The sequence below is a fragment of the Pyricularia grisea genome, assembly GCF_004355905.1.
Source record: "Pyricularia grisea strain NI907 chromosome Unknown Pyricularia_grisea_NI907_Scaffold_8, whole genome shotgun sequence".
NCBI lineage: Eukaryota > Fungi > Ascomycota > Sordariomycetes > Magnaporthales > Pyriculariaceae > Pyricularia > Pyricularia grisea.
The window spans coordinates 1,724,974-1,743,958 of NW_022156721.1; the positions used below are offsets into that span (position 1 = coordinate 1,724,974).

An 18,985-nucleotide genomic window follows, 5' to 3' on the forward strand; every position below is an offset into this window, starting at 1 on the left:
CTCGCCTATACAGCGATATACCGGATTGCGCCGTATTATGCAATAAATTAATCGCATATTAACACCAGAGTGCGGCCAGGATGGGCAAGTTAAATATAAAAGTGCACCACTATTATTATTACAGGGAATCATCGAAGGAACGATGGGGTTGCATAGTGTTACAGGCTATATTTACCGAAATTACTGGCATTAGTCATTGACGGAGGCCTACGTTTTTGACGGTATTTTTAGACAGTTATAAGCCCGGGAAGGAAGTACCTTACCGAGATTCGATTAATTGCGCCTGGGTTCGAATCCTGGGAAGGGAAAACTTGTAATTTCCCTTGAAAATTGCTAGCCTAAAAAAAACACCCCTAAAAACGAGCTTCGTAAGCAAGTCCACGGGCAGGCATATGGTATATTTGTAAAAAAATACAAATAATGAAATAGGATTGGATTTGTCCACCCAATTGGATCCACTGGAATTGCACAAATGCATCCCGCTACCGCACCAAAAGGTAGTAATAAAAAATGGTACCGCCAGCGGGCTGGGGGGTATGTTGCAGGCTATATTTACCGAAATTACTGGTATTAATTATTAACGGAGGCCTTCGTTTTTAACGATATTTTAATGCAACATATAGATATTGCCTTTAATTGCAAAAAAGATATTTTAAAAGATCCATTGCCAGTATAACGTAAGAGTTATAACCCCGTATTTCGGTCGCTGGTTTAAAAAACCATTTCCCCAGCAAAATTTCCCCAACTACCTAACTAATATAATCGGAGTCGAAATTAGGAAACGGCGCGTTATACTTTTTGCAAATTTTGACATGTCTAATTTGCCATCGTTGTTTTCTCGTTTCCGCTTCTCGCTTACAATTAATTCTATAATTTGCGGAGGTATGGGTCAATTCGGCAATTATAGGAAAGCTGTTTAGGAATTATTAAATCGAGGCCTCCAAATCGTATCTTTATACAGAAAGTTGTTTGCCCAGTATAAGGGGTACGGATTACGTTCGGCACGTTTGGAATGGGTTATTCGTTAATGTAATTGCACCGTCGAATCGGGCTTTTCCGTTATTCGCTGCCGAAGATCTGTTTCCCTGTCAACAAAGGAATTTATCCAGCGTGGTTAAAAAAATATAATTTAGGCGTTTATTTACTAGTTTATTGCAGAACGTTCTTTTTTTTAACCAAATATAGCGCCCCGGGGGATTCAAACTTTGTTTTTTATTACGTTAACTAATGGATTCGATACCTATTTTTAACGCTAATTAAAAGCCTACCCACTTATTTAGGACGCTAACCGATACCCAATTAAATCGACAATTAAACGTATCCAAAATTGCATCTATAATCCTACTTTCTCGCTATCGTATCATATTTTGTATATACGGTCCGATAGATAATCCGTGATTTGATTAAGCTTCCAATATAATGCCCAGTTTGTATAAATAATAATTTAACAAAGCAAACTTCCTTTAATTTGGCCTAATGCAATAGGTACTCTATTTACCATGCATCTTTTTATTAATGCTTAGGGCGCCTAGGCCTTCGAAATCTTTCCCAGTCGTGTTACTTTGCTAACTTCCTTAATTTTCTACAACGAATAAAACCACCCACCATTATTTATTAACAAACAAAATTAACGTCCCGTACCCACTATCGAACCCCGATACTACCTTTTCCTCAATATATTACAAAGATGCTATTCGTCTCCTCATCTTTCGCCGCAAACTTCTGCAAACGAAATATAATGCCAGCTTTTCACCCCGCCAAATGCGGGAAAGGCGGCCGAATAATGCGGGAATAAAACGGTTCCTACAAATACTACAGCTCGATATGCGTACGACGAACTCGACTTCTAAAATTAAATTGCCTAACATCCGTTCACTTTTTTGTAAAAACGTTTTAATTTTATACACGTAACCGGGACGAAAGGCAAAGGTAATACCTGTACCTGGACCGACGCTTTGTTAAAATCGCATTTCCGGTCAAATGGCATTCCAGGAAAAATCGGATTATTTACGTCGCCGCACTTTACAAACGAGCGAAAACGTATTCGAACTGACTTCGTACCAGTTTCCGAAGCAATTTTTGCTGAACGGTTCTTTCATATATGGAACACGTTATTCCAAAACGCGAACGGGGATGAGGAGAAAATGCCCAAATATTTTTAACTGTTCACACTCCTTTCGGTGGATATTTTTAACCATATCGGGACCAAAGTCGGCATTTACGAAATTAATATCGGCGGCCGGTGGGATTCGACCAATTGTTGGGACGATACGGTTGTCTGCGGCTTTAATACTATCGGGTTCGACCATACCCCCAAATTTGGCCGCACAATCCCAGAAATTGCCCGGAATAAGGCGGGCATTATAAAGCCCGGTTACCTGGTATTTTCCGTCCTTCAAATATTTAAAGTACGCGAATAGCTGGAAAAAAAATCGAATCTGGTCGGCTGCCTATTTATCTTTATTAACGACCGTCCCTTTCGTATTCCTAATACGGATAGGCCGGAGCTCTTTCTAAAACCGGTGCGCAACAATTTTGCCCTAGCAATTAAATTAGCCGACGCATACCTAAAGTTTTGTTTGAATAGCCGGTTTTTAAACGAAGATATTATCGGTGCCGTCCACATTTACGATTGGCCAAATCGTTTCCAAATGGTCGAAAATCCTGGAACCAAAATACGGTTTTATCTTAATTCCCCTGCCAACTTTCTAAATATACTTGTATCGTTTGATTGGTTTATAACCCAAATGCAATACTACGCGTCCGTCGCCTTACCCACTCCTTTTAAACCTCGACAGCCTACTAGGATTTTAATTTTCGGTTATGATTCCACACATCGTGACGTTTTTACGGTCGCGCGAGCAATTGCTAACCACTGTTATAAATTTAAATTTGCCTTCAATAAAATTATCCTTACCAGTTATAAACATCCAATTAACGGTTTAGTGCTTTTTGGGAAGTAGCGTGCTAGCGAGACGATGGGCGTGTGGGAGGAGATATATGGATCTCCTGTTGTCTCTTTCGCCGAATCTGTTGAAGATGCTCTGGAAAATTGCAGCCCCATTAACGATTTGGGCTTATATATGCTAATTACTGGATATACCGATTTGGTATCGTCGGCCTTACCGGTACTAATAACGGGGGTTAAATTAAAACTAAACAAATTTACCAGTTATAATGGGACCTCGGGAGGAAATGGAATACGGCTATAATGTCACGAACATCTATCTTGTAATTCGTAAAAAAAAAGCAGTTAATTTAAATTTTCGCTGTTAACTTTATATATTAAAAAAAATTTATAACAAATAAATTACATTATATATTTAAAAATTTAATCCCGGGTTAATTTCCAAATTTAATCTATCCACGCCCTATTCCTTTTAACTAGCGGAAATGTTTTAATCGAATATCGGTACCATCCTTAGTCGTCCGTATTTCTAGGCATAATTTCCTAGTACGTCCAACCAAATGGATCCATAACCAACAAATTGGTAATATCGGCCATGCTCCAGAAAAAGTTAACCCGACTTTGTGGCGAAATTGTATACCTTGGTATCCCCCAAACGAAAATAAATTTCGCTTTGGGCGTACAAAATAATTATCCGCGCAGATTTATAATTACGTAACCACTAATTAGCGACGTTAACTGCTTTTTCCCAATAGGACAATACCGCAACCCACTCTAACCGCATCAAATTTATCATGCCAAATCCTGAAAATACAGCGAAAAGTAAGTAATTAGTTAATATATTTAAACAAGGCAAGTCGCGAAAGTTCGAGAAAATTAACTCTGCCGCCGAAAAAAAGCGAAAGTTAACCGTCATATTTTTATATTTTTCCCACAATATTTCTATAAGGTAAGTATTTACAATTACCAAAAAATATCGTTTCCCGCCGGAGGAGAACGGATTAAATCGAAAAAATAAATATTCGGAAACTAGGAAATTGGTAGCTTGGGAAATAAATCCTAGCTCGTACTGGATTTCGTTCCAAATTAAAAAAATTTTAAGATTATTGGGATAAACTTTGTTAAACAAACCAAAAAAACGTTCGCCAGCCTTTTTAAATTTACCCTCGTGGCGTAGACTTATCGTTAAAAACAATTCGGATTCGACAAATATATATTTTTCCAACGTCGAGATCCCTGTAAAAAAACGGAATTTAAAAAGGGTTTCTTCGACCGACTGGTATCCCTTACAATTAAAAAAACGTACCCTGGCCTCTAATAATAAGGCCTTACCGAAAATGGCGTTCCCATACGTACACCGGATATCCAGATTTTTAATACCAGCGTCCAGACCCACAGAAGAATATTCCTTATATATCGATTTCGATAAAGAGATTTGCCGAAAACCTATTTCCACGGCAAGTTGGTTATTTTTAAAAAAGGTTACAACCTAAGATGCGATCCTCGTTAAAAAAATCTTCCATACGGAATCGCGGAATAAGGACGCAGCCCGGCAAATTCGAACGAGACGTTTTGGATATTCGGTGGTGGTGCTTTTAAAAAAATAGCAGAAAACCCGGTTAAAGCAAGGTGTTATGGCGCGAACGATTTGGGTAAAACTGGATATTATTAATTAATTAAAAAGTTGATTAAATGTGGTTATTTCCATAGCGTCGATTTGTTTCCCCAATTTATTTTATAGGCTCCATATAATAATTTGTTGGGAATATACGAAGGATAATGTCGATAGTTCGGCGTTTCCATTCGGCTTTATTAGGTATATACGCTTCCACGGATTTAAAAACGATAGGGTTTACCAAATATATTGTTTGGCCTTCCACTGCTAATAAAACGCAGGTTTTCTGCTTTAAAAATTTCAGGTTCAACTTAACCTTTTGTAATATAGGTATTTCTTTAACCAAAAATTTTAATTCGCCGTTACTACCCTATTATTTGCCAATCCCAGTAAAAAGGATTTCGGGAGCCCAGCTTCCAACGAAAACGAGCAACCGCAATATATTTTGAAATTTAGGTTACAAATTTTCGAATTTTCGCAATTGCTCCTAATAAATATCCCAAACAGAGCCAATGTAATAATATTTGGGAATATTGGCGTCGTTAGGATTGTGATTGGTGGGATTCGGTATATCCTGCGCCCGGTATGGTGGAACAAAAAATTGATACGGTGTATTATTATGGCAAAGTTTCGAAATATCGATCCGGTAATACGTTAATACAGCCCGTGGTTCAAAACATTTGGTCAATGTGAGCGTTAGCCTTGGCTGCGAAATTGGGGAAACAAGTATTGCCTGTTAACCGATGGGAGAAATAGGGATAATTAATCGGGCTGCCGAAAGGTATGAGAATGTTAAAACGGGTTTAACTATTGCGGTGGGATAACCTATTGGGTAATTCTTACCTAAAAAAGTTTTATATGGTAAAAAACTGCCATTTGCCTTAGCTTTACCTGTCCCTAAATCGAAGCTTGTCTATTTTCGTTTCAAAGAACGGGGGCCCGTTTCCGTATTATTTAACTGTTTTTACTTTAGTATACACTAATAAACTATAAGGTAAACCTTATTTTCTGATGTCGTAAATGCTAGTCCGGCTGCGTAAAAAGACGGATACATGTGGCTACCAAATTTTGGTATATAAATAAATATCGCTTTAATTTTATTTAATCTCTTTAATTCTTTTTTTAAAAAGAAAAATCAAAAAAGAGATAAAGAAGTGGGCAAAATAAATACATACCGTGGTAAAAAAAATAATTACAAAACGAACAGCCATTCAATTGTAACCGTTTGTAACAGGACCAAAAAAAATCAAATTTTAAATCCTCAGGTTTGCCTTGGATTACAGGTATTTCCGCACCTATTTTATTAAGTATATATGGCGGAATAAAACCTTTCGCAAATTCTTTCGCTTCTCTTTCGCCACAAAACTAAACTAGCCTTAAAAATTGCATAAAATGGAAATTTTTAAGGCTCTTCTCGCAATATCTTAAATTCGTCCAAATATGGACATTGATAATGGCTTCGCGGTACTGTTTGCCGAGCTTCCTTATTGCCTTTACTAACGCCACATTCCTAGCCGCGTCCTGCAACTGCATTTCCGATTCGTCCACAAACTTATCATATTGTATATTGTTATTAACCACAGGAAAGACCAAAAAAGATGATATCGCAGAGAGTGGAAAAAAGTTGCGTAGGGCTGCAGATATTTTTAAAAAATGCGTAAGGCTGCAGATATTTTAAAAAGGAGCACGGGGCTGCAGATATTTGGAAAATAAACACGGGGCCGCAAATATTTTAAAAAGGAGCACGGGGCCGCAAATATTTTAAAAAAAAGCGTAGGGCTGCAAATATTTTAAAAAGGAGTACGGGGCTACAGATATTTGGAAAAGGAATATAGGGCTGCAAATATTTTAAAAAAATGCATGGGGCCGCAGATATTTTAAAAAGGTGCGTAAAGTTGCAAATATTTGGAAAAGGTGCGTGGGGTTGCAAATATTTGGAAAATAAGCACGGGGCCGCAAATATTTTAAAAAGGAGCACGGGGCCGCAAATATTTTAAAAAGGAGCGTAAGGCTACAGATATTTTAAAAAAAAGCACGGGGCTGCAAATATTTGGAAAAGAAACATAGGGCTACAGATATTTTAAAAAGGTGCATAGGGCCGCAAATATTTTAAAAAGGTGCGTAAAACTGCAGATATTTGGAAAAAGTGCGTGGGGCTGCAGATATTTGGAAAAGGTACGTGGGGCCGCAAATATTTTAAAAAGGAGCACGGGGCTGCAAATATTTTAAAAAAAATGCGTAGGGCTGCAAATATTTTAAAAAGGTGCATGGGGCCGCAGATATTTGGAAAATAAACGTGGGGCCGCAAATATTTTAAAAAGGTGCGTGGGGCTGCAGATATTTTAAAAAAGTGCGTAAAGCTGCAGATATTTTAAAAAAGAGCGTGGGGCTGCAGATATTTTAAAAAAAAATACGGGGCTGCAAATATTTGGAAAATAAACACGGGGCCGTAAATATTTTAAAAAGGAGCACGGGGCTGCAAATATTTTAAAAAGGTGCGTAGGGCTGCAAATATTTTAAAAAGGTGCGTGGGGCCGCAGATATTTTGAAAAGGAGCACGAGGCTGCAGATATTTGGAAAAGGAGCATGGGGCTGCAGATATTTTAAAAAGGTGCATGGGGCCGCAGATATTTTAAAAAGGTGCGTAGGGCTGTAGAGATTTTTAGAAAGTGAAATCGCCACCCCTCTATTCCGCAATTATTATTGTTAAGTTATTACCCCTATATTCCGGCCACCCCCGCATTCCGGGTGGGTATACATTGGGGAACCTGCGAAAGGTTACGGTTAATTAAATCCACCTTATTAACAAACTTGGCCCAACAGCAAACAAATTACACGGTTATTAGCCAAAACTTGAAAATTGGAAGCCCAAATATGGGGTGTTAAGTCGACAAATCTATTTTTATGCGATATGTTAGTAAGTTAATCAATTACTAATTGAACCCAGTGCGTTGCCCCGGTTTGTACAATCATCCTACCCCACGCAACCAAAATAATATGATCACACCGGGTTTGATAAACTAAATTGCAGTTTCCGAACTATTCGGATATGGTATGCCTGGTAAGGCGGCATTTTTCCCACCATATTACGATACGTCGATATCCTTGGCACCCATCCCACCATGGTCGCATTCAACGACCCAAATAGTCAAAATCCAACCTTGGCTACCGCCGTGCACCGGATTAATATCCGCAATGGCAGACTTCGTATTTCTTTAAATCTAAAATTTTCAAGCTAATATAGTAAAGGCTGGGGATCGCTGCCGGAACGCTATTTGTATCGCGTAGTTTTATTATCCGATTACGTCGTTTCGCGGAAAACGCTGACGAAGCTACTTCCAGTTTTGAAAGAATATAATTAATAATATGGTGCGTATAATATGCCGTAAATAGGACTCCTTTACTGGTAAGGCATTCCAAAACCCGTCGCGGGCGCCCACGGGGGCCCATAGGCCAAAAAATACCGTAATTTACGGGCCCCCGTCTTATTTGCACGTTGTGGGGCATATATCTTAACATTGACTTTAGCTCAATAAATACAAACTCCACAGTGAAAGAAACCGCGGGCTCGTGGGCTGTTGGCCCACGGGCTTTTCAAATAAGGTTTCGGGCCCCCATAGGCGGGTTTTGAAATGCTTTAGCTCCTTGCTAACCGTACTTTGCAAATGGGGCGTTCGTTGGTACAAACATGCCATAATATTGTATTATTCATTATAATCTCCTTATTTTTACTATATTGTATTATTATGCCCTTGCTGAAAGGGAGAGGTAGGCTTTACTTTTTTGTTTGTTGCTCGCGCAAAGGTATCCATGGAATAGGCCTTGGGTTTAACTGTTTATAACAATAAATTATAAAGTTAAAATTAGTTTAAATAACTCGTACATATTAGTGGTTGTTACAAACGCAAAGGTCTACTAAAGCAAACAGGCGTTAATCAGGTAATTTACAATAAATTTGATCGTTTTTGGTGTAGTATAATATTTTTGGCCGATATCGAATATGCGATTAAAACTTGTTTTTATACCGGTTATACCATTCCGCAACAATGGTCTTTTTATAACCGCAACTATAGTCCATTTATAGGGGGTATTATTGGTTAATTATAATTTCCCGGATGGAAATATTGCTTAAAGGCGAAAAAAATAAATAAACGGGCGAAAATCTATCCAATATATATATTGGTAGGTATATATAATAGCCAAAATATACCGTTAAATGGAAAGGAAAAATTAAAACCAAAAAATATACGATTCGGTCGTTTTAGGATAAAAATTGCCTTAAAATAATTAAATTGAATAACGAAAAAATTCTTATAAGGGCGGCAGATCGATAAATATACGTTATACTGTACAGTAATATGTATTTTTAGCGATAAGATGCAAAATGGAAAGGGATGGTGTTTTTTAAGGCTGGTTTTTTTGGGATATATACCCACGTTAACCCAAATAAACTTATAAAAGGGCAAGGAGAGTGTAATATAAAGTTGAAATATTTATTGGAACCCCTATAAACGATCGAGTTGCATGTATTTGGAAAGGATGGTGGTTCTTTTTTTATAGCCTTATTTTTAGCCTACAATTGTTTGGAAAACGCTAATGTCTTCCGCCTTTAATCTTTACCTTTAGCAACGGTGCAAGCAAGGTTCGTAAATAAAGGCGTAAAAAAGTGGAAACGTAAAGGTATAATGGGTAAATATTTCATATACCCAATAAAGGAGCTAAAACAAGCCTAAAACTCGTTACTAATCCTGGCTAAAAGGTTTAACAGTTGCGTATAAAACGGATTAATATTACCAATGTTTGGCAGCTCGGATGGGCATACGATGCTATATATATATGTATCGATTATTGATATTTTATTTTGCCCATTAACGGCTGGCGCTGGCCTAAGGCGTTTCCAATATATAGTAAATTACTGGCCTATTGAATTTCGATATCTATTCCCCGCAAACGCCTGCGAATCGCAATATTCGCGTATGTAAAAATAAAACAGATAAAAACACCGCCTTAAATTAATATCTCTTATATAATACGAACGGACTTTTGATAAATCTGGTTTATTTTCTAAAAATTATTATTAATAAAACTAATTTAATGTGCTAATTTGGCGAAGATTGCGATATCCACTTTTTTTACACCTAAAAAATACCAAGCAAAAATAACCATAATATAAATAAATAATTTCTACAAAGTTACCGTCCGTTCGAGTTTTTGCAGGGATTCCGTATAAAGCTATCCGTCTTCCATGGTTTTGGGCGCCAAACGTTCACTGTAAAAACATTAATTAATTTAAAGTTCAAATGCCGAAAAATAAAATATTTACATATTATCGTCTTTTGAAAATTTGAGCTTTTGTACATCTTTTGAAATTGGACCAAAAAGGCAAAACGTGCCCAATGTTAAAACCCCGGTTAATCCGATCGAGGAAAAGGCTATTAGGTATAGCGGAAAACCTATTTAACTAAGGATTTTAACGAAGGTAATAAAAGCCGATTTAACTTTTAATATAGTTTTTCCGATAATAGCAAATAAATCGGATTTGCGGATTAATCGTTTTATTAAACGGTCGTTCGTTCTTTTTAACGTTTCGTTTGTAACGGTATTTAAAATGGGCTTTATAAAGTTCTATAAACGTTCTTAAAGGAGGTCCAGGGGGAAGGAAATGGCAGCAAATAAATTATTTTCCAAATGCAGGAAAAATAGGATAGGATTATAGCCAACGCATATTAATAATAAAAGTAAATAGGGAATCCATCGATAATTCCACCGGGTATCCTTAGCGCGATAATTGCCGAGCAAGTAAGTTTTTTTAATTGCGAACATTTTGCGGCAATATAAAACAAACCGTATATGGCGACTACGATAAACAAGCTGTATTTCTGGCTTAATAATACCCAGCCCATTAATTATATTCTCTCGGAACTATGGGTGGTTTGGGCAACGTCTTCCACTGGACGACGTAATAGGATAATAAAGCTGTGCGATGCAAATAGCAGATAGCCCCACCAGCAACCACCATAATGGCTTAAGAATTCTAAATTTCGCAATACGAAGTCTGCCCCTCATAATAATAATGTCTGCATCCGGCCAAGGCGGTAACCAAGGTCTAATCTTCCTTCCCATTTAGGTTATAAAATACGGCCAAAAATATTCAGGCAACACAGCATTTTTGGAAATTTGCCATACATATCACATCCGAGTAGCATGGACGTTGCAGCTTAATTCATTAAACCCGGTGTGGTCACATCCCTTTTGTTCGGCAGGATTACACCCCTGTACTTGATAAAAAACCGCTATACTTTCGTAGGGTAGTAACGTAGGTCGGGACTTTATTATTCTGACGTTTCGCGAACTGCTTTTGGGTTGCCCCACCCCCACTCGCCAAACCCAAAAGTTGGCCAGTATGGGTGCCCACTTTCCGTTACATATTCCCGTTCAGCAGAAACAATCGTCGTAAAAGGATTAATCCTATATAAAAAAATCAGTTTCGGTTTTCCAAATTTTTAACAAAAACCAAACCAATACAAGGAAATTAAAGTGGCGAAAAAGCGAGGATATAGCGGTCCTTTTGCTAAAAACGGATGTTTTCCTAATAGGGCTCTTATTCTATTGGATATAACGAAAAGTACCACAATCAAAGTTTAATAAGCTTCTTAGTGCTAAATTTGTAACTGTTATACTTTTAAAGCAAATAGGACGTTCAAAGCTGCAAACGATTAATTAACCAAAACATCCAGTATATTCCGTTATATTTAATATAATAATCGGAAATTTAATTGCGTAATTCTTTAAAACTTTTACAATTTCCAAAAATGGTCTTTTTTTTGGCATTGGGATATTAGGCTGCAAATTTTGTCAAACCAATTAAACATAACGGGAATAGGACCTTCGTCTATCGGTTTGGATGCTATACCCAAAAAAATTAATATTTAAACCCTAACCGATTAAAAAACGAAGTAACGGAACTTATTTCCCCTTTCTACCATATATATAACTGCCCATTCAATAACTAAAGAAAATTTTTAACCAAAATGTCGTTTATCGTATTCGTCAAATAGCGCCTGGTACTTTTCCCGGGTGGCTTTATCCCCTATCCAAATGTCCACCGCCATAGCAGTATCGTTTTTGCTATAACCGACGACAGGAATTACCTCGGCGACGTATACAGCCACCTAACCGCCATTGTGGGCTTTTTTGTCGATGAATTTGGTTTCGTTATTGGCAATTACCGCGGTATAGTACGGGTAAGCGAACATGTCCAAAAGGACCGAGGTATTTGGATATATAAACGAGGCAATGCCGTCGAAAGAGGTTAATTTATTTAAGGCCGGATTATCCTCGCCCGCGTTTTATGGAAGGATTTGCCCGAATACCTGGATTTGGGAATAGCTAATAATGCCAAATTTAAAAGTCAGAAAGGCGATTATTGTTTGTGGGATTTTTTAGGTCCAATAAATTAAACCAAATAACACGTAAAAAAATTTACAATATTTGCAAGTTATTAATAGCCGGATGGTTAATTAACCAATGGGCGTATAAATTTTAAACCAATGTTTTAAAAAGTTATTACGTCGTATATAGGGCTTTTTTTTAATGTAATTTAGCATTTGTATGGAGTTGTTGGCCACAGATGGAGTAATATTAGGAAGGACCATATAAGCCGCTAAAATTGCGGGGATGAGTATAGCGGCGTATGCGGCCAATACCGTAACCTGGGTATATATAACGGATGTGCCCGATGGTAATATAACTGATGAAAATCGTGTAAAATGGAAAGGAGCGGGTTAAACAGGTGGCGAATAAGGTTATTGTTAGTTAATCAAAAACCGGGGAGCTCGCCTTTTATGGTTGCACACGACCCTTTGCGATCCACGTAAACAGGGGATTTGGTTCGCTATTAATCCATATAATGGCCGAGATATTCCGATTACCCGAAATTGTTCGTTTAGTTTACGGGTTATTAGCTAGGATTTACTGTAGTTAACAGGGATTAATAGCCCGGTAAGAATTAAATTAAATCCGGTCGTATACGGTGGTTAATCCCTTTATTGTAAATAAGGGCGGTGGGGCTGCTTATGTAAAATACTTCACGACGGTTATTATATAATCGTCAAACATTGGATCTCCTGAAAATTAATGTACGACAAAAATAGGAAAGACTTGGAAAGACTACATTCGAAAACGCAGCATGTTTAACACCGCGTTATTATAAAATTGATAATAACTAATGCGCAGATACTAATTAGCACGAATATAAAGTTGTGTAAACTTTAACAGCACATGTAAAAGAGGGAAAAAGAGTTAAATGGAAAGGGGTTATGAACGTTATATTGACGATAATGGAACCGTACCACATTGCAACGTTTTTTAGGTTATTTGGCAAAGATTAGCCAACAGCAATCCATTATATAACTTATACTTCCGTTTTCGTTCATTCGTCTCGATACGCTGCTTTTTTTCGAGGAAACCCCAAATAATTATAGCTTTCCAAAATCAACACTAAACCAAACCATGTTTGCAAACTTTTCGACAGTTTTTCCTAAGGTAAACGGAATTACCGTTTTCGCCCTACCTCCCAAAGATTATACCCCCGATCTCAAAAACCCGGCAAAACAGAATGCGCTGGCGCACTTCCTCGTCTTCGGGATCGTTAGGTTTCTGGCGTTTATCGCGCTTTGCCAACGTATGTTTACCAAAATTTATTTCGTTAAAGCCATTTATATTAAAAATTGGTTTATATACATTACGTGGGTATATAGTTTTATTTCGCCTTTCGTTATTGGTATATTTTATTTAACTATTACCTGGTTATCCATTTTAATAAATAAATAGATTTTTTCTATAGTAATATAGTTATTACAAATACATTTAATCGTTATTAGCGGCTTATACTATTATATATGGGAAATACCAATCGAAGTATTCGAATCCAGCATGATTGTAGGTTTTAACCTTTTTGCCTACTCCTCCCTTATATTCCTAACAGTTCGGCTTAATATAGGTCTTATATATTGCTACGCCCTCCTTTATTTTTTGCAACGGTTTTACCAAAATATCGATATTGTTGTTTTACCGGAAAATTGCGCCGATACCATGGTTTCACCGCATAATTTGGGCTACAATTTACGCAATTAGCCTTTATACGATTATTATCGCAAATATGCTCCTATTTGGTTGCAGATCCATTAGGTTTTTTTGGATGCCAGAATTATTAAATACGGGTTATTATTTTAATGTAACGGTCCTATATATGGCGATCGCAATTTCGAACATTATTTCGGATTGTATTTTGTTTATATTCCCAATCCCGATTATTTTTCCGTTTAAAATACGTTGGGCCCAAAAACTCGGCGTTTTGTTTATTTTAAACATTGCTAATTTTACCGTTATTATTTCGGTTATCCGGTTATAATTTTTACCTGCGTTGTTAATATTAACGGACATTTTCTGGGATGCAGGGCCTACAAACGTTTGGTCGTAAATTTTTTGTTTTTTAATCAATTTTTATTATAAATAAAAGCCCCTATTTTACATTTATTTATCCAATATTTTCGAAACCAATTTTTTTATTATTTGCGGATTTATGCCCATTTTAAGCAAATTCGCCAAATATTTTTGGGCTCCTTTCCGAAATAGTTTATCCAGGGGACTTTCCGCCGGAGACGGGTATAGTGGAAATATACGGTTTAGAAAATATAATTTCGGTATTAGTTCCGCGATATATAAATTTGGCGTTATTAATACTTTATCCTTTATAAATCCAAAAAATGGTAATATAGGTGCAGGTTTATTTTTAAGCAGTTTAAGGATAAGTGGCATAGCCGATTTTTCGACGCAATTAACGTATTATTAAAGCAATTGTTCCTATTTCCAATATAGGGGCCTACGGGCGATAAGGGTGGATAATATAAAAAATAACAAAATAAATGGCTAAGGGGCAAAAAAGCTTTTATTACCATATTATTTTTTTAAAAGGCTCAAAAGCAAGCCACCGCGTATGCGAGTGCTATTATTATTCGAAATACTCAAAGAATTATAAAGGACGATTACAAAGCCAATAATTGCCAGATCGAATACACTTCCACGTTTAAAATTAAATTAGTCCGCCATAATGGTAGACTACTAATTATTCGTCGCATATCTGCTAAACCTTTTGGCAGGACGCCAGACAAATATACCAATCCTCCGGATAGGAAAAAACCATTGGTTATTTTATGCCTAAATTGGTATTTAAATCCCATCGACAAATTTTTGCGCTATTATTGCGAATTTAAAGACAAATAACGCAAAAGCTTTATAACTGTCCATATACGACAAAATCGTACTTTAAACGGTCGCGCAAATTGGGATATAACTCTTTTAAAGGCTAAAAAGTTACTCAATACGGTTTATTTAAAAAACGATACAAAAAAACAGCTTATTAATAACATTAAAAATTATTTGCGCGCAAGCACCAAAAAGTATTACCACGACCGTAAAATACCCTACCGACGAGGATATTTCCTATATAAATTTCCAAAAACCGGCAAAACTTTTTTTAATTTAACGTTAGCAAATGAATTTAATTTCGACGTTTATATATTATATATCCCAAACGTCCGCCATAATAACGAATTAACAACGTTTTTTACAAAATTACCGCCAAATTATATCGTTTTGCTGGAAGATATTAATATTGTTGGGCTATAGCGGCGATATACTTCCCATTTAAATTCGGAAAATAAGAGCGGTAGCGAAAATGGAATTCCAGGCGCGTTTGGCAGGCGGTCCGCCTATTCGCTTTTTGGGCTATTAAATTCGCTGGATAACGTAACAAGCCCAAAAGGCCGTATCATCATTATAACTATTAACAATATTAAAAAGCTAAATAAAACTTTAATTCGGAATGGAAAGGTTAATAAAAAAATCTTTTTCGGGTATATAGATTCGGATTCGGCCAAATTAATATTTATAAAAATATATCAATTTTAATTAAATTTATTTTTATTTTTCGAAATTAAAAATAATATTAACCAGCAAACCTGTTAATTAATGGACGATAAATCCACTTATATCGACTTTAAAAACTTAACCCAAAATTTCGCCCGTCGAATAACGACGAAAAATTTTTTAATTGCCAAAATACAAGGGTATTTGTTGGGCTATAAAAATAATCCGCAGGTAACGGTGGCGAACCTTCCCCATTTCACGGATAACTAACTAGCTACGGGTAATAAACCTAGTTGCCTATCCCACGTTGCCCAAAAAAAGGAAAATGGTATTTTTGGGAATTTGTTTTAATTGTTTCTCCACGATCAGAATTAGCAAATCCTGGGGATTATTTTGTAAATTAACTAATCGGATACGTTGTTTTTAATATAATCACGCCTAAACGTATTTTTCCGAAATTGGAAACCTTTATTAAAATTAGGTAATTTACAATATAAATATAAAAGGAAAATAATTAAATCCTAAGTGGTAACGTTAAAAAAATAACCATTTGAAAATGGATCTAATGGCCGTAATTTTTTTATATACGACCAACTTTTTGAAAACTGCTAGGGTCCTCCTATTACCTTAAATTAAATTTTATTATCCGATTATATACCTCGTATTTTATAAGGCCCAAATAATCCGTTCCCCTGGTTAATTTTAGGCTTCGGGCGGGCTTATCCGGCGTAATTAATTAAAAATATAATATTACGTTCGCCAAACGTATTATATTTTGCTCTAATAAAAATCGTAATTGGAACCCATTTATCCCATTAATTTTAATTTCCTATCTGGTGCCCCCTATAAAGTAATAATATTATAAATAACGTTTTAATCCAGGAAATAAATTTTATCCATTATTTTCACGTTTTTATTATTTTTATTTAATATATTTTATCGTATTAATAACTAATATTAGCCTAATTAATTATTTACATTCGAAAAAAAAACAATTTTTGGTATAAAACACCAAATAAGAGCCTTTAATATACAAACCAAGGTTTGGCAAAATATCTTTAACCAATTAACCGTGGTTGCCCCCAATAATAATATAATATAACCAAAATATATATAAATTTAAAATTATTACATTTTTATAACCTTTGGTTAATAAATACCGTACAAATATTCCCCAATATTAATATAAATTATTCGGAAAATAATACCCATTCGCCTGGAATTTTACCAATCGTATCGCCAATTTCAAATGTTAATACCTCGGTTTTATTTTATATAATTATTGCCTGCGATAAACGTCAAATTTCGATTCCCGTCCGTTTCCTTTAAAAAAATAAGCGATTTGCCAAAACCAAAAAACCAAAAGCCCGTATACAATTACCGCCGTTTTTGAAAAGGCCGTCGCCTAAAAGGTCGATCCTAAAAAATAAAAGCGACTTTTCGCCACCGTTTCTCGACTTTCGAAACTTCCCTAAATTATTATTTAATTAGCTTTCCGAAAACGCGATCGATAATAACGATATAAATAAAACATACCTTCCCGTATTTCGAATTTTTCCAATAAAGTCGAGGCTAGGATTTAATAATCCCAATTTTCGACAAACGTCGAAATCGTAATCTGTAAAATACTATATAAGTAAACCGCTGTTAAAGGTTATTGGTTTTAAATATTCGCCGAAACGATTTTTATCGGACCGAAAGTTCCGTTCTTTTTTACGTCTTAAAGTTATAATACGATCCCCTATTATAATTACGGATAAAATACCCAAACCGTTTTTTAAATTGGCCCCAAAATGGGGTAAACAGCTTCGCAAAGCACTTTTATTACCCGTAAAATCCGATTTGCGAAAGGTTACAAAAAATTAATTCGGCCAATTTGGGGAAATTTTTATTCTTTTCCGCTATAAAAATCGAACGTACGGTTCGGTTTTGTTTAATAATATCGACAAACTTTACCTGGCATACGAGCGGACGGCATTAAAGTTCGATATACCTGCGTTATTTTATATTTATTTAATTGCTTTTTTTTTTTTTTTTATTTTTTCCTAAAAATTTATTTTAAAAAAAAAGCCCAACCAATTATAATTTAAAATTGGTTTTTAATTAATACGTAATAATTTACCGACAAATTTTCGGTTAAAAAAGGTAGGGCCTTTTCTTACAAATTTATACCGTCGTCTTTTTCGCGAAGGTTAGGCTTAGCCACAAATATTAAGCCTTTCGAAAGGCTTTGCGAATCGCTACCCAAACCCAAAACCGCGATAGGTTCCCGGGGCTATATTGACGAACAAAAGCCAAAAAAAACAGCAACTCTAACCGATTGGAAACCTTCCACCGCTGTAAATAACCCCCATTTATCCAAATTTAAAAAAGGCGGCTTCCACGGCCGACTTACCTATAGAACCATTAAAATCGGGTCGTTCTACCGTCGATTATTTCCCAACCGACGCCAGGAATAATATTAATTATAATAATGGTTTTTTAATCCGTTCTGTTAAACGGAATCCCATTAGCCTATTGGAGCCCATACCCGAAGTTTAATCGGTTATACGTTCGCAATTTAAAAAGTTTAACTGGGCAAATAAGCAAAAAAAATTAGACCAGAATTAAAAAACGGATAAACAAACCCAAAAGGAATTAAGCGAACAAACATTTAAAAAAAATCGAAAATCGTTAAAATTTAAATCTAATCCCAGACTTGCTACGGCAGATAAACGACCTTTAAAACCATTTACGATTAATAAAAACGGAAGGCGACCATCCGGAAATTTCGTTGGGCGATCCATTGCCTAGATTTATATTATTTAAACTATAAAGGTTACCTTTGCACCTTTGCCATCCGTTAATACGATCCTCAGGCCCGTTTTATCGGCTACGATAGCCAAATCGACCTTATCTGTATTATCCGAAACGTTTCCAACGGCGATAAACATTATTTCCCCTATTTTTAAAAATATAAACCCGTTTCCGGCGTTTAGGCGGGCCATATCGGACCTAATTCCGGAAAGGCCGGCATACCTTTACGATCCACTATTCGACAATTACGCCCCTAAACAGCCTTTCCACATCCAATAACGCCGCGGCAATGTCGATAACCAATAATCGCCTGTAACGACCCATATAGCCTTACTACCCATAAGGTCTTAAAGGAATTTAACTTCCACTTTACCTTTATCGTTAAATTCCAACATTATAACCACGTTTTTTAATATTTCTTATCCGGAACGACCGTTTATTACCGAATCGATTACGCGGTTTGGCCAATAACGATAATTTTTTCGTTTAATTTAATGCTTAATAATTAAAAATTAACAATTGCGCGGATTTTTAAAAGATTCCGAGAAATATATTAAATAATACAAAAAGCCCGGCGTTCGCGTCCTAGTCAGCTAAAGGTCGGGCCCGGAATGGCTGTAAAACCCACCCCGGTTTTTCGTATTTTTTTAACCAGGCAACCGCTAAAAGCAGGCCTTTCCAATCCTCGAGTTTTAAAGAAATTGTAATTATAAAATATTCTAACGTAACGAAACTGC

The 18,985-nt window shown here is 36.1% G+C and overlaps 4 protein-coding genes across 4 annotated transcripts; 2 read left to right on the forward strand and 2 right to left on the reverse strand.

The window, feature by feature from the left end:
• Positions 1–812: 812 nt before the first annotated feature.
• On the forward strand, positions 813–3,212 carry PgNI_12164 (uncharacterized protein; the record flags this gene model as incomplete). Its single annotated transcript, XM_031132119.1, is given in 6 exon segments — positions 813–882; positions 1,688–1,828; positions 1,924–2,040; positions 2,212–2,408; positions 2,421–2,945; positions 2,964–3,212. 6 exon segments carry the CDS (start codon positions 813–815, stop codon positions 3,210–3,212), a joined length of 1,299 nt encoding a protein of 432 aa, XP_030977269.1.
• A 417-nt stretch (positions 3,213–3,629) lies between these two features.
• PgNI_12165 (uncharacterized protein) lies at positions 3,630–4,711 on the reverse strand (the record flags this gene model as incomplete). The annotated part of the gene is made up of 4 exons (XM_031132120.1): positions 3,630–4,193; positions 4,215–4,397; positions 4,434–4,566; positions 4,680–4,711. 4 exons carry the CDS (start codon positions 4,709–4,711, stop codon positions 3,630–3,632), a joined length of 912 nt encoding a protein of 303 aa, XP_030977268.1.
• Positions 4,712–5,010: 299 nt separating this feature from the next.
• Positions 5,011–6,056, reverse strand: PgNI_12166 (uncharacterized protein; the record flags this gene model as incomplete). Its single annotated transcript, XM_031132121.1, has 2 exons — positions 5,011–5,256; positions 5,895–6,056. The coding sequence occupies 2 exons, from the start codon at positions 6,054–6,056 to the stop codon at positions 5,011–5,013; spliced, it is 408 nt and encodes a 135-aa protein (XP_030977267.1).
• An 11,189-nt stretch (positions 6,057–17,245) lies between these two features.
• PgNI_12167 (uncharacterized protein) lies at positions 17,246–18,527 on the forward strand (the record flags this gene model as incomplete). The annotated part of the gene is made up of 4 exons (XM_031132122.1): positions 17,246–17,250; positions 17,602–17,791; positions 17,826–17,987; positions 18,270–18,527. The coding sequence occupies 4 exons, from the start codon at positions 17,246–17,248 to the stop codon at positions 18,525–18,527; spliced, it is 615 nt and encodes a 204-aa protein (XP_030977266.1).
• Between the last annotated feature and the right edge of the window lie 458 nt (positions 18,528–18,985).